The sequence below is a fragment of the Maniola jurtina genome, chromosome 21, assembly GCF_905333055.1.
Source record: "Maniola jurtina chromosome 21, ilManJurt1.1, whole genome shotgun sequence".
NCBI lineage: Eukaryota > Metazoa > Arthropoda > Insecta > Lepidoptera > Nymphalidae > Maniola > Maniola jurtina.
In genome coordinates, this window is record NC_060049.1 from 6644581 (window position 1) to 6659749 (window position 15169).

The 15169-nt window shown below is 36.5% G+C and overlaps 1 protein-coding gene across 1 annotated transcript; it reads left to right on the plus strand.

Annotated features, from left to right (window-relative positions):
* The first annotated feature begins 10454 nt into the window (after positions 1 to 10454).
* On the plus strand, positions 10455 to 14003 carry LOC123876489. The gene is made up of 2 exons (XM_045922784.1): positions 10455 to 10759; positions 11674 to 14003. Exon 2 carries the CDS (start codon positions 12140 to 12142, stop codon positions 13997 to 13999), a length of 1860 nt encoding a protein of 619 aa, XP_045778740.1. The 5' UTR covers positions 10455 to 10759; positions 11674 to 12139; the 3' UTR covers positions 14000 to 14003.
* The last annotated feature ends 1166 nt before the right edge of the window (positions 14004 to 15169 follow it).

Consider the following 15169-nt stretch of genomic DNA (forward strand, 5'->3'; position numbering starts at 1 on the left):
GCATTTCACTGTCATCCAAAAATGTTGGACTTTTATAAATGCAGAAAGAAATTTGACAGGTAGGTAGGTTTGACAAGTAAAGGAATAAATCCGAAAACCGTGAATTTGTGGTAACATCATTAAAAAAACATTAAAATGTGTTTAAATTTTCAAAGTAAGATAACTATACCAACTGGGGTATTATATGAAAGGGCTTTACCTGTAGGTACATTCTAAAACAGATTTTCATTTATGTTTATGCATAATAGTTTTTAATTTATCGTGCAAAATGTTGTAAAAATACCCGAGTACGGAACCCTCGGTGTGCGAGTCCGACTCGCACTTGGCTGGTTTTTTTTGTTTACACAAGAGGAGCACAGAACAGCTTGTATACTTATATTTATGATCGAAAACACTCACGATAGTTTAAATGTTAAAATAGCTTCTACCTACCTACGCATGTCTGAAAAATCTGGATCAATACTTTGTTGTCAATTTTAATAATTTCGTTGGGTAAGGTTTTTTATTTACTTCCAAATAAATTGGTTATAAGACACGGTTTTAATTGGGTATAATAATATGTAGATATTATTATCTACTAAATATTTTTCTTTAAATATATTTTTTTCATTTTAAATGCCCGTTTTAAAGTTATATCTTCAGAAATGACAATGAGAACGCAACTTCTAAATACCGATAAATCACTCGCGATCAGTACTAAATCCTAATTGCTATACCTACCTAGGTTACTCCTGTTCGTAGTTTAGTAAACAGTAGATCTTTTAAAATGTAGGTATAAGTCGACTCTAGCCTAATGTACCATGTACCTAATTTACATTGCGAGTGACATAAAATTACTTACATGACATTAATTTCATCAATTATTTCACGTGTGCTTACATCTACTTTCATAGTGCATGCATTAATTTCATGAAACTAAAAGTATCATACTCGACACGATTTTAGGATTCCGTAGCCAAATGGCAAAAAACGGAACCCTTATGGATTCGTCATGTCTGTCTGTCTGTCCGTCCGTATGTCACAGCCACTTCTTTCCGAAACTATAAAAACTATACTGTTGAAACTCGGTCTTCAAAAATGATATTGAGGTTTCCACTTCTAAAGTCGTAAAATGTCCCCCCCCCCCCCTGTAACTTCTAAAATAAGAGAATGATAAAACTCAAAAAAAAGGTATGATGCATATAACCATGCAAACTTCCACCGAAAATTGCTTTGAACGAGATCTAGTAAGTAGTTTTTTTTTAATAAATCTTAATAAAAAAAAAACAAAATACATTATTATACATTATTATTAAAACATCGATCAAAGTTACAACGAACTAGAAGAACTTTTATAATATGATGTTACTTGCTGCTACGGAACCCTTCATGGTTGAGTCCGACTCGCACTTGGCCGTTTTCTTTTTGATGAAACTAGTGTCATGAGCCTAAATGATCTTCAGGTTTAAACACGGACTTGGTAAGAACGAGTAGGTAGGGGAAGATGCGACTAAACGTAGATCTACTTAAGTATTATTGCCAATGGAACCTAAAACTAAAATCGTTTCTTTCTAAAATTGGTGTCTAACTCACGAAATAATGATGTTTAAGGTTAAGTCAAACATTACAGGTGCAATACATATTATAACGATAGAAGCCACTGATAATAATGACAAAATTCTTCGCTGCTATATTAATGGGTGAGTTTAATTTTTTAATTTAATTAATAATTAATATAAAATAATTTTTACTTCTAGCCTGCAAAATATTATGTTAGCCTCAGGCGTGGGCATGTATATCATACGCCCTATTGGTGTTTCATAAACATTTGTAGGCTCCGTTACATCTGAGTCTTTGTTTGTTAATTCGATCTGGCTCTCTTCAATGTCTGTTACATCTGAGCCTTTGTTTGATTTTTTCCTCCGATATATGCTTCGTTAATAAAGTGTTTCTTGAATTATTGTGATTTCATTTCTGCCTTTCCCGATACGTCCCTGTCCAATTTATAGGTACCGGTAAGGTGTTGCTTGAGGTAGTCGACGGGCAGGCGAGTGTGCAGGAACGACGAGTGTAAGTATCCCGTAAGTATGATGCACCCATAGTACCCCCCTTCAAGCGAAGCGTACCACTTTTTTCACGACGCGGCCGCTTCTTGTGACGTAGGAAGGTGCAGGCGCCGGTGTCGGCGAGTTCGTTTCCATTGTAGATTTCGGTCTTGAACTCGTCGGTACTGACGTTTTTTCTGTGCTTGCGCCTGTGTCTTCCTCGTTGAGCATGTAAGCGGGCTTGAGTCTATCCAATGATACCACGGTTGTTCGTAGTGGTAGTTGTATTTGATAGTACTTGTCGTGGCGCTTCAGAACTTGATAGGGTCCGTCGTATGGTGGTGTCAATGGCGATCGTACGGTGTCGTTGCGTACGAAGACATGTGTGCACGTTGCTAGGTCTTTGTAGACGAACGTCGATCGCGTCGCTGGAGAGCGTTCCGTCGGAGTTATTGCTGCCATTGTTTCAGTGAGACGTCGCACGTAGTCTGCGTCTTCGATTTTCGACTGTGTAGGTACGAGAAAGTCGGACGGTATACGTAGCGTTGCTCCATACGTCATCATAGCCGGACTGAGATTGTTGTCGTCTCGTATTGCTGTTCGTAGGCCTAGTAGTACAGTTGGTAATTCGTCTGTCCATGTTGTAGTCGCACCGCTGGCCATGAGAGCTGCCTTCATTGTTCGATGCCATCTTTCTATTTGACCGTTCGCCTGAGGGTGGTATGCTGTAGTTCGGATTCTTGAGACTCCCATTCTCTTCATTAAGGCAGTGAAAAGTGATGATTCAAAATTTTTCGCCTGATCCGTTGTAATTCGTAGGGGTGTCCCAAACCTTGTGATCCAATTGATGTCTTGCACTGGTATTGCTTCTGGCCACTTGGTACATCGGTCGATGATTGTTACACAATATCTGAAGTCGTTCGATAGTTGTAGTGGACCGACGATATCGATGTGGATGTGTTCGAAGCGCTGCGAAGGTGGAAACTGTGCCAAAGGGGTGACGACATGTCGATGGATTTTGCTGCGTTGACAGTCGATGCATGCTTTGGCCCATGTTGCTACTTCCGGATTCATCGTTGGCCAGAAGAACTTTGATGCCATCTGCTTCCGTGTTGTTCTAACGCCAGGGTGACATAGGCCGTGTTGCGCTTTGAATGCGGCGTAACGGTATGTCTTGGGTAGATATGGACGAGGAGATGCGGTGGAAAGCTCGCAGGTGATTGGTCGATCGAGTCCTGGCAGTGTTATTGCGCCGAACTTCAGTTGAGGTTGTTTCTTGAGGTTTGCCAGTTCTTCATCGCTCGCTTGGTACAACGCCAACTGTCCGTAGTCCAAAACGTTGGGGCACTGGATGTCTTCGATTCGAGATAAGGCATCGGCGACTGGATTCTCTTCGCCCTTGATGTATTTTATGCTCGTGCAGAATTGGCTGATGAAATGTAGTTGACGTTCTCGTCGCGGTGTGTAGCTGCTGCTTGCTGTTCGATTCAATGCGAAGGAGAGAGGCTTGTGGTCGGTGTAGAGAGTGACTTCGCAGCCTTCTATCAGCCTTCGGAAGTGTTTCACGGCTGCGTACATCGCTAGCAGCTCGCGGTCGTAGACTGAGTAGCGACGCTGCGTGGGACTCATAGTTTTCGAAAAGAACGCCAACGGTTTCTAAGCCTTTTTGAGCCTCTGTTGAAGCACTGCGCCTATGCTATGATCTGAGGCGTCTGTCATGATGGCAAGTTCGCAGCCGGGAACTGGGTAGCTCAGTGTTGTTGCTTCTGTGATGCTTTGGCGGCATTTCTCAAAAGCTTCATCAGCTGCGGGTGTCCATTCTATTGGCGTCTTGTCATTATTCTTCTTATTGTGCAGATACTTGTTCAGCTCATGTCGATGATCCGCTTGATGGGGCAGGCAGTCTCGATAGAAATTAAGTATGCCCAGGAAACGACGTAACTCGACGATGGTCTTCGGCTTTGGGTACGTGGATATTGTGTCGGTACGTTCCTTCGTGGGTTTGATTCCGCTGCAGGAGACTTCATAGCCTAAGAAGTTGATGGTTTCCACACCAAACTGGCACTTGTCGACGTTGAGCGTCACACCATGCTTGTCGAGACGTTCCAGGATTTGATGAAGCAGCTTTTTATGCTGGACTTCATCTTCCGAGAATCAGGCCAAAAGGAGTGATTATGGCCGTCTTCCGTGCGTCTTTGTGGCTAGCCATTGGTATCCAGTAATACATGACCTTAGGTTCACCACTGGTGGGGTCACCACTGTAGCGGATTCTTTGGTATGTCTGCTTTCCTGGTTTGAAGGCGAAGCTGCTGTGGAGTGGGAGATGGTAATGGTTGCATTTCACTGTCATCCAAAAATGTTGGACTTTTATAAATGCAGAAAGAAATTTGACAGGTAGGTAGGTTTGACAAGTAAAGGAATAAATCCGAAAACCGTGAATTTGTGGTAACATCATTAAAAAAACATTAAAATGTGTTTAAATTTTCAAAGTAAGATAACTATACCAACTGGGGTATTATATGAAAGGGCTTTACCTGTAGGTACATTCTAAAACAGATTTTCATTTATGTTTATGCATAATAGTTTTTAATTTATCGTGCAAAATGTTGTAAAAATACCCGAGTACGGAACCCTCGGTGTGCGAGTCCGACTCGCACTTGGCTGGTTTTTTTTGTTTACACAAGAGGAGCACAGAACAGCTTGTATACTTATATTTATGATCGAAAACACTCACGATAGTTTAAATGTTAAAATAGCTTCTACCTACCTACGCATGTCTGAAAAATCTGGATCAATACTTTGTTGTCAATTTTAATAATTTCGTTGGGTAAGGTTTTTTATTTACTTCCAAATAAATTGGTTATAAGACACGGTTTTAATTGGGTATAATAATATGTAGATATTATTATCTACTAAATATTTTTCTTTAAATATATTTTTTTCATTTTAAATGCCCGTTTTAAAGTTATATCTTCAGAAATGACAATGAGAACGCAACTTCTAAATACCGATAAATCACTCGCGATCAGTACTAAATCCTAATTGCTATACCTACCTAGGTTACTCCTGTTCGTAGTTTAGTAAACAGTAGATCTTTTAAAATGTAGGTATAAGTCGACTCTAGCCTAATGTACCATGTACCTAATTTACATTGCGAGTGACATAAAATTACTTACATGACATTAATTTCATCAATTATTTCACGTGTGCTTACATCTACTTTCATAGTGCATGCATTAATTTCATGAAACTAAAAGTATCATACTCGACACGATTTTAGGATTCCGTAGCCAAATGGCAAAAAACGGAACCCTTATGGATTCGTCATGTCTGTCTGTCTGTCCGTCCGTATGTCACAGCCACTTCTTTCCGAAACTATAAAAACTATACTGTTGAAACTCGGTCTTCAAAAATGATATTGAGGTTTCCACTTCTAAAGTCGTAAAATGTCCCCCCCCCCCCCCCTGTAACTTCTAAAATAAGAGAATGATAAAACTCAAAAAAAAGGTATGATGCATATAACCATGCAAACTTCCACCGAAAATTGCTTTGAACGAGATCTAGTAAGTAGTTTTTTTTAATAAATCTTAATAAAAAAAAAACAAAATACATTATTATACATTATTATTAAAACATCGATCAAAGTTACAACGAACTAGAAGAACTTTTATAATATGATGTTACTTGCTGCTACGGAACCCTTCATGGTTGAGTCCGACTCGCACTTGGCCGTTTTCTTTTTGATGAAACTAGTGTCATGAGCCTAAATGATCTTCAGGTTTAAACACGGACTTGGTAAGAACGAGTAGGTAGGGGAAGATGCGACTAAACGTAGATCTACTTAAGTATTATTGCCAATGGAACCTAAAACTAAAATCGTTTCTTTCTAAAATTGGTGTCTAACTCACGAAATAATGATGTTTAAGGTTAAGTCAAACATTACAGGTGCAATACATATTATAACGATAGAAGCCACTGATAATAATGACAAAATTCTTCGCTGCTATATTAATGGGTGAGTTTAATTTTTTAATTTAATTAATAATTAATATAAAATAATTTTTACTTCTAGCCTGCAAAATATTATGTTAGCCTCAGGCGTGGGCATGTATATCATACGCCCTATTGGTGTTTCATAAACATTTGTAGGCTCCGTTACATCTGAGTCTTTGTTTGTTAATTCGATCTGGCTCTCTTCAATGTCTGTTACATCTGAGTCTTTGTTTGATTTCTTCCTCCGATATATGCTTCGTTAATAAAGTGTTTCTTGAATTATTGTGATTTCATTTCTGCCTTTCCCGATACGTACCGGTAAGGTGTTGCTTGAGGTAGTCGACGGGCAGGCGAGTGTGCAGGAACGACGAGTGTAAGTATCCCGTAAGTATGATGCACCCTGTTGTATATGTGTCTATTCATGATTGCATGTATACGTCATCCCAATGTCTTTGGTTTGATTAAAGCAGTGTGACTACAACTACCGTGTGTATCACTCGTTTTCCCCGATGTAACAGTGGCGACGAGCGCGCATCTAATAATTACCCACGTGCCGGGAAATAAAAAATGTCGGCCGATCGGGTGTCGTTGTCGATCGGAATTTTATCGACTTTTGACCACGGTCGTGGTGACTCTTGGAAGTCATATAAAGGTCGACTACTACAGTGGTATATCGCGAACGATATAGACGCGACAACAGATGCAACGGGGATCTGCAAACGGGACGGCGAAGGTACTTTCGGAACTACATTCTTCACACTTAGGCATGGTAAAAACTAAAGCAGAATGTAGGTCACGGTTCTGGTTCCCTGGAATTGATGCCGCTGTAGAAGATATAATAGGTACTTGTAACATCTGTCAACAGCTACGACCTGCAGCACCCCGTGTACCAATTTCGCCTTGGGAGTTTCCATCGCGTCCTTTCCAACGCGTCCACATGGATTTCCTCGGTCCGATTAACGGTCGTACCTATTTAGTTATAGTAGACGCGTATACCAAATGGGTGGAAGTATACGATATGGTCACCACTACTACATCGGCCGCGGTCATCGAAAAGTTGTATGAGTTCATGTCACGGTTCGGGTTAATGGAATTTCTTATAACAGACAATTTCGCCTCCTTTTGTTCGCAGGAATTTATTAAATTTTGCGATGTGAACGGAATCACGCACTTGACATCGCCGGCGTATCACCCGGCTAGTAACGGCCAGGCAGAAAGCTATGTCAAAATAATAAAAAAGGGCATCAAATCGAGTGTAGAAAAACGGGCAAGAATGGAATTACCAGCAGAAACTAGCCATAGTAGTAATGTGCAATCAGTTTTGTCAAACATATTATTAAGTAGTGATGAAGAAGACGATAATAATACCACACTTGATAAAAGTCCAGTTTTTGATAAATTTGTCTTCGTAAAAAATATACTAAATGAGTTCAATAAAGAAAAACGTATTAGTATTAGTGATGATCCGCTATTATGGTGGAAAGTTAATGGTAATACCAAATTCCAGCCCCTGCAATCAATTGCTCGTCAATTTTTGTCTTGTCCACCAAGCTCGGTAGCGAGCGAACAACTTTTTAGTGGCGCTGGCCTAATCTACGACCCCTTAAGAAACAGATTAGAGGGAGACAAAGCTTCAAAGCTTTTATTCGTCAAATATAATACGCTACTTTTAGAGTCAATTAATACGATTTAATTTTTTTAAAGCTTTTGTTCGTTAGTATAATTTAATTACTAATTGATTAGTACATGCTACTTCGGGTTTAAATTCATTCTATTTAAACTTGTTGTTTATATGCCAATTTTGTTCATTTTTTATGTTTTATCATAAAACATAAAACTTTTATGTTACAACTGAAACTTAAAATAAAAAAAAATACTACATAATGTTTTATTTGTCCTTAAATAATAATTCTCTCTCATGTCACCCTGCTTCCGATTCCGATTCCGACTGCGGTTCCGATTCCGAGAAAGCAAATTTAAAAACTCCGATTCCGGCTTCGGTTCCGATAAAACTGCTTCCGTTACATCCCTAGTGCAAAATATATGTAAGATTTACACACATAATCCTAATTCGAGTGGATTTGGCTCGCAAATTTCTTCATTATCTTCTGCATCACCCTGAGACCCTGAGACAGCTCTAGTACTTTCTTATAATATTGCAATTCATGTCTTGTTTGCCATTCTGAGCTGAAATATTTTTTTTTCAACGTCCGCAAGTTTAGCACTTTGTATTTTTTTTTCCTGATAGGTTCAGGTACGACTTTTATGAATGACTGCCCTCTTTTCAAAACTGATTTATAGATCTGTGTTTCAGAATGATAGTGTAATTCACCTTTAATCGTTACTTTATTATTCGGACTCCTTTTTATAATGAATCGCTTGCTTGCCGCGAATGGGAAATGCCAGTTTCCAGGGGGCTTTACAACTGAATTTAATGCAGATTTCCAAACCAGGTTCATGTTATCAAAACTTATCGCCCTTCCATAGCGGTCAAATATCTCCACATACTCCAACGGGCTTATAATGACCTCTCTTTTTTCAATTCTCGCTCTATATTTCCAAAAACTCTGTCTTACTATATCTCTAACAGAAATCTAATCATTATGGCTATGAACAATGATATTTTGATTGATTCTTGAATTTGACAGCGTGCGAGCAACGTTCCGTTTCTTTCTCTTTGTGAATAAAAATATACTTTTATCTCTTTAAAGACGTCAATTTCTATTTTATGTAATATTAACTTATCTATGAAGTATAATCTGGACCATAATACATTTTTAAATATTAATATTGTAATATTTAATACAAGAAAAATCAAGAAGATAAGGCGTGGAATGAATCATCCTTTAAGTTTACCCTAAGCTTACGCTCAGCATAATCTTAGCGCAATACGACTATAAATTCCGAATCAAAGTATAAGCTTAGCATATACTCAGCTAAGTTTTTCGTAAGTAAAGTCTGAGCAAAGTCCAAGCACGCTCTATAGATCTCACCCTTAGAGTAGTGGCTATATTATATAAAAAAAATTAGACTGGATACATCTGGATACAAAGAGATATATTTTTTGAAGTAAGGATTTTTAAAAAAGACGAAATTTTTGGACTGTTTTTTCAAACTCTCTCAGATTACACATTATCTGTTATTAGAATCTTTCTGAAATAAAATTAGGAAATGCTTACCCTCTAAAGTAAAATCCATCAAGCAGAAACTATAATATTCAGCACAAATTTTAATAAGTGTTGTTGAAAGCATTGCACAATTGCAACTAAAATGTTTACGTAAATGCCATTTCCTTTACACCTGATTTCAACTGCGTATAACAAATTGTAATGGAATGTAACAAATTGTAATGGAATCTTAATGGAATATAATTCTTATCTGGATTTATGATTCCTGGGTTGTCATTAGTGACATGTGACCATCAATGAAATGATTTTTTGAATTGACTTTTGTGACCTAGCTTGTTCTAGGCGAATCACGGTGCAGCGGGAAGAAATGAATGTCCTGAGACTGGGAAAATTAATTCGATAGAATTAACGTGTGCTGGAGCATTGCACAGCCATGTCGAGCACATCCCCATCATTAAACAGGGTGGAATTTTGTAATGCCACCTGAAGGGAAAGTACTCTTAATACTGTAGATAGAAAATTTTACTCAAAGAAAACATTTCCTTATTTTTGAACAGAAAGAAAACTACATTCAAAGATTTTCGAAAATTCGCTTGCCACACCTGGGAATCGAACCGACTAAAATGTGTAAAAATTCCAACCTGTACTTTTATTGCATAGATCGTTAGGATCAATCGTAAGGATGAAATCTCTCTAAGAAACTTGATAAATGAAAAAAATTAAATTTGGACTTATAAATTCAATGAGTCAAGTTAAGGCTCTTTAACTCAACGATCCATCTGGTTAGACATGCGCAAAACAGTACTTTAAAAAGTGATGTCATATGGCATTACATTTCGTACTAAGTAATATTACATTTTACCATCACTCCGAACATCACCCGAGCTGGCGCGCTAGTGACGGCCACCTGGCACCTATCAAATAGTGCGCTATGTAATGAAATGAAAATATGTTCGGATGTATTATTACATTACATGAGATATCGAGTGATGGGATGCCCCGCCGCCATACGTACTACGTTCGATGTACGCACTACCGCACCTAGTTACATTATACCGCTAGCCAATATTCCGTTCGGTCACTTTAGTTAATAAATAAAGTTGGTTTCCCTTCATACTTTAGACCAGGCTTAGGACTGGCAATATACATGGATTACCTACGAATTACGATTATACGTGATACGACCATGGATATTGGCGTATTTATAAATCAACTTTATATGTACAATGATTGTTATTTTTTTTCTTATTTTTATTCTAATTATTTTGATTTTTTTTTTGTAGGTAGGTACTTTTAAAATTTTAGTATTTACATTATATTTCGCACACTTAATCCAATACTGTCACTATCCAAAATTTTGCCAAATCGACTTTTTAATGCCATCTGTTGGGAAATGTGGAACTACGCGTAATTGCACTTACGCTAGTCTAAAAGTAACAGAAATAACCGTTAGATGGCAGTGGTCCGGTTCGTCACTAAACAAAATATTCCCCTCTCCTCAGTGGAACACTGACCTTCAACGAAAAAGTACGTGTCGCCAAGAACAAAATTTACGATTTTTGAGTGCAAAAGTGTCATTTTAGTGATTACACCGGTTTACCAGTAATATTTTTGGTAAGTAGTGCATTATTGTAATTGAAATAGTGACATTTTGTGTTTAAGTTCACATTTGCACTAAGTTTTTCTCTCATTTAGATCATTGGTTTGACGCCATAATGACACTTTCAGTTTAGTGTCAGTTTGTCTTTAAAATAATTAGTTATTTATCATTTGTTCGCTACAGCATAATCGTCACATTGCTTATTATGTCATTTTTGCTGTCATAATTTTCTTAAAAAACTATATTAAACTCATTAATAAAATACTTTATTTCATAAAGTGTCATTTTGTAGTCAGGATTATGGTAATAATTAACACAAAGTGTCTTTTTATCCTTTCTTATAAGGTCATACGATGATTTTTACCGACGGTTAACATTTAACATTGATCAATTATGTTAGGGATTACTGTCGGTACTATCACAAGCGCTAGAATCTACTCACCTTAAAGACTATTATATACTATTATATATTATTACTATTGTACTATTATATAAGACTAGTATATATGCAGCTACAGAAATTTCTCTTTCATTGTCCTTCTTTTGTTCTTTTCGTAAAAAGTATAGTCAGACAGTCTGTTAATCATTATTAGCAATCACAGACGTCCGAGTATTTTTTGTAAAAAGGTTTACGTTTCTTCCGATTTTTTATTTTTATTTTAAGTACTATTGGTTTCATCTTTCTCGTTTTAATAGATATTGGTCCTCACAAAAAGGGGCGGTTCACAGATGTGGTCATCATGTTTGTCATCATTATGTGGCGATTTTGTTTTAAAAATGAGCAGATTCTAGCGCTCGTGATTGTACATACTAGAGTTAGCTTTCAAAATATTGTTTCGGACGATTCCATTATTTAAACTTTAGGTATTATTTTCTATATTTTAAAGTGTACACTACAAAAACTGATTTATGGCTTTCATGTTTTAAGGTGTGCAAAACAATGCAGCGGCGCGATATTTTACTGAAGCTCGCGCTTGAAAATAAAGAAAATGACCGTAGTGATGAAAAAACAAACTCACATCAACCAGTGTTTCATACTCTTACACCAGTAGAGCCGCTACAGATCTCGGTTCAAAACAATCAACAGTTACGTAGTTTAAGCAGCAGTAGTTCATCTTCTTCATGCAGCTCTTCCTCTTCAAGCAGTAATTCATCTTCATCTAGCATTGGGACACATAATATTTCAGATTCAATCCAGTCTAAGGAGTTCAATATTAGTACTGAGTATTTGACTCAAGCGGCCGAGAATCTACCGAGCACATCCAAATATTTGCAAAATAGTATGATTCCAGAATCTATTCCTATTCAATTACCTAGAGCAAGATCATTAAGTTCTTGTTCATCTAAATCAAAATCCTCTATAGCATCGTCAAGAGCAGGTGATTTTTCCCCAGATGATGATGACGCTGATTATGTCCCACCACTTAACCAAGCCTCACATGGAGAAAGCTCTAGCAGTGAGCCAGCTGATGTTAACGTTCCAGTCCGTATGGTTTCCCCCACAAAAAAAAAAACGTAAGGGTGTGATAAATGATAAGAAAAAAACCGCTAAGAAGTTACGTAATTCAGGAAAACAATACGTTTCACTATCCAAAACTAAGAGAGTTATTTCGGAAAGACGCATGGGCCCTCCTTGTACAGAACGATGTCGTTTAAGATGTTCAGAAAAAATTGATGAAGATCATAGAAATGCTATCTTCAAGCTATATTGGGAAATGGGCTGTATAACTCGACAGAGGGATTTTATATGTAAACATTTGACTATTGTTACACCAAAGTACAGTTACAAAAGGGAGAATAACAATCGTAAACCAAAGCATGCTTTCCATTTGACACTGGGAGAAAACAGAGTACGTGTTTGTAAAATATTTTTTAAAAATACTCTTGGGATAAATGATAGACCGATTAGAACTGTATTAGAGAAGATGTGTGATAGTGGTATTGTAGAGCCAGAGAAGAGGGGGAAACATGGGAACCAACACAAGGTTCTCGATGAAGTGGTACAGGGTATAAAAAATCATATTGATTCCATACCGCGTATCGAGAGTCACTACTTGAGGCAACAGACGAGTCGGGAGTTTATTGACGGTGGCAAAAATTTAATGGATTTATACAGGGATTACAAAAAAATGTGTGAAGACGAAGGAAAGCCAGCCGGTGAGCAACATACTTATCGGAAAATATTTAAACAAGATTATAATATAAGCTTTTTCATACCAAAAAAGGACATGTGCGAGTTTTGTGCTGCTTTTGAAAATATGGATGTACTTAAAAAGGAAGAAAATGAGCTAAAATATCTGGAACATCACACGGAAAAAGAATTCAGTCGAGTTGAAAAAAATGAGGATAAGCTAAAGGTTCAAGAAAATTACATAGTTGCATGCTATGATTTACAAGCAGTGCTACCTCTTCCGATGTGTAAGACTTCTGCTTTTTATTACAAATCAAAACTTAACGTTTGTAATTTCACCATCTGTGAGTTAAACAAAGACAAATGTAATTGTTACGTTTGGAGTGAAGTGGATAGCTTAAGAGGAGCGAATGAAATTGGTTCCTGTGTCTTAGAATTTATAAAAGAAAAAGCGCAAGCTGTCAATGACCCTAATTTAGAAATAGTTTTCTATTCAGACAATTGTTGTGGTCAACAGAAAAACCAATTTATGTTTTCTATGTACATGTATGCTCTGGCTAATTTTAGGATTAAGAGTATCACACATAAATTTTTGATATCAGGCCATACACAAAATGAGAACGATAACGTACACTCTGTTATAGAAAAAGAAGTTAGGAAGTTTTTGAAGTCATCACCAATTTATGTTCCTGAGCAATATATCACTTTAATAAAATCAGCCAAAAAACGAGGCAATACTTATAATGTTAAAGGAATGCTGTATTCCGATTTTTATGATTTAAAAAATTTAGCATATGAATGTGGCACCCATTTTAATAAAAATACACATGGGGACACAGTTAGACTTTCCGACATTAAAGTCATAAAATTTGTCAAGGAAAACCATGGAGAAATAAGAATACTTTACAAAAACTCCTTTACTGAAAACCAGTTTAATGAAATAGCCCTAAATCGACAATCTCGCTCTAGACGCAATGCAAACCGTCTGGGTTTTCCGTTAAAACAACTTAATAATACAAAATTAGAATTAACTACCAGAAAAAAGAATGACCTAAAATCCTTAATAGACAGCAATTTAATCCCACGGTATTATGCAGAATTGTTTTACAATGGTATTTTATAATTTTTTTCACTAAAATTTTCTATCCCAATAATGTTATTTGTTGAATTTTGTTTTTTTTTAAATATAATTTCGTACATTTCTAAAAAAATACTGGAGATAAGTCTGATTATTTTATAGTATGTACAATGATAATGGAGAAGATGGTTGTTGTTTTTTTTTTTGAATATTTTTTGTTTAACTAACAGAATTTTATGTTTGGTAAACGGATATTCTAGATTTATTTAAATAAATTTGTATCTGAACAAAATGTTTCTTTTTATTTTCTTGTGATAATCAATATATATATTTTATCACTGTAAAAGTAAATAAAACCATTTTTGGTAATAAAAAAATTGTTTTAAAGCTTTTTTTATTTATTTATTTTTATTGATTAATAAGTCCACAATGTCACTAAGACGAAATAAAGTAAAATAATGAAAGTCAAAGTGACACTTTAATATAAATAACGAAAAAATATAAATTATTTATAACTAAATCAATTCTTTTTTGTTTTTATATTTGAGATACAATATTTACCCATATTTTCTGTATCAAAGAATAACTAAATTGTGCATGAATTCTAACGTATCATTCATATTCACCCCACAAAAAACGTTTTTTGGCTCTACTGAAAAGTTAAGTTTTTTGGATAGTGACAGTATTGGATTAAGCGTGCGATTTAATTACAGCTAATAAATAATAGTTGCGACAATTTTTTTGTCTTAAGACGTGTACGTTTTTCATTTAACGTCAGTCCTGCCTTCGAAAACACACGCTCACATGGTACGGATGTAGCCGAGATGTTTAGGCGTTTTAGCATGTATTTGTACAAACGAGGATACACGCTTTTGCGTTCGTTCCACCAAAGCAGTGGATTTTCTGATCTTTTGACGAGTGGTTCTTCTATATATTTATCAAACTCGACAATACCGGCTGCAGTCGGATTTTGAGGAACGAGGACAGCAACTTCGGCGTCAAATTCATCCCAAATCGAGCCAGATTCAGTGGAAGGTGCAGATTTTTGCTGTACAACTGGCTCTTGGACTGTTTCCGGGGTTCGATGTGTTCCAATTTTCAATTTCAATGCTGATGCAGCTCTATTAAAATTGGCAATGTCACTAAACCCACTTTTTTTAAATCGCGGATCTAATATTGTGGCCTCACAAAGAATCACATTGTTTTCAACTTCTC

What these genes read in the sequence shown, in the direction of transcription:
- LOC123876489 (XM_045922784.1), top strand. Translation starts at nt 12,140, where the DNA reads ATGATGATGACGCTGATTATGTCCCACCACTTAACCAAGCCTCACATG.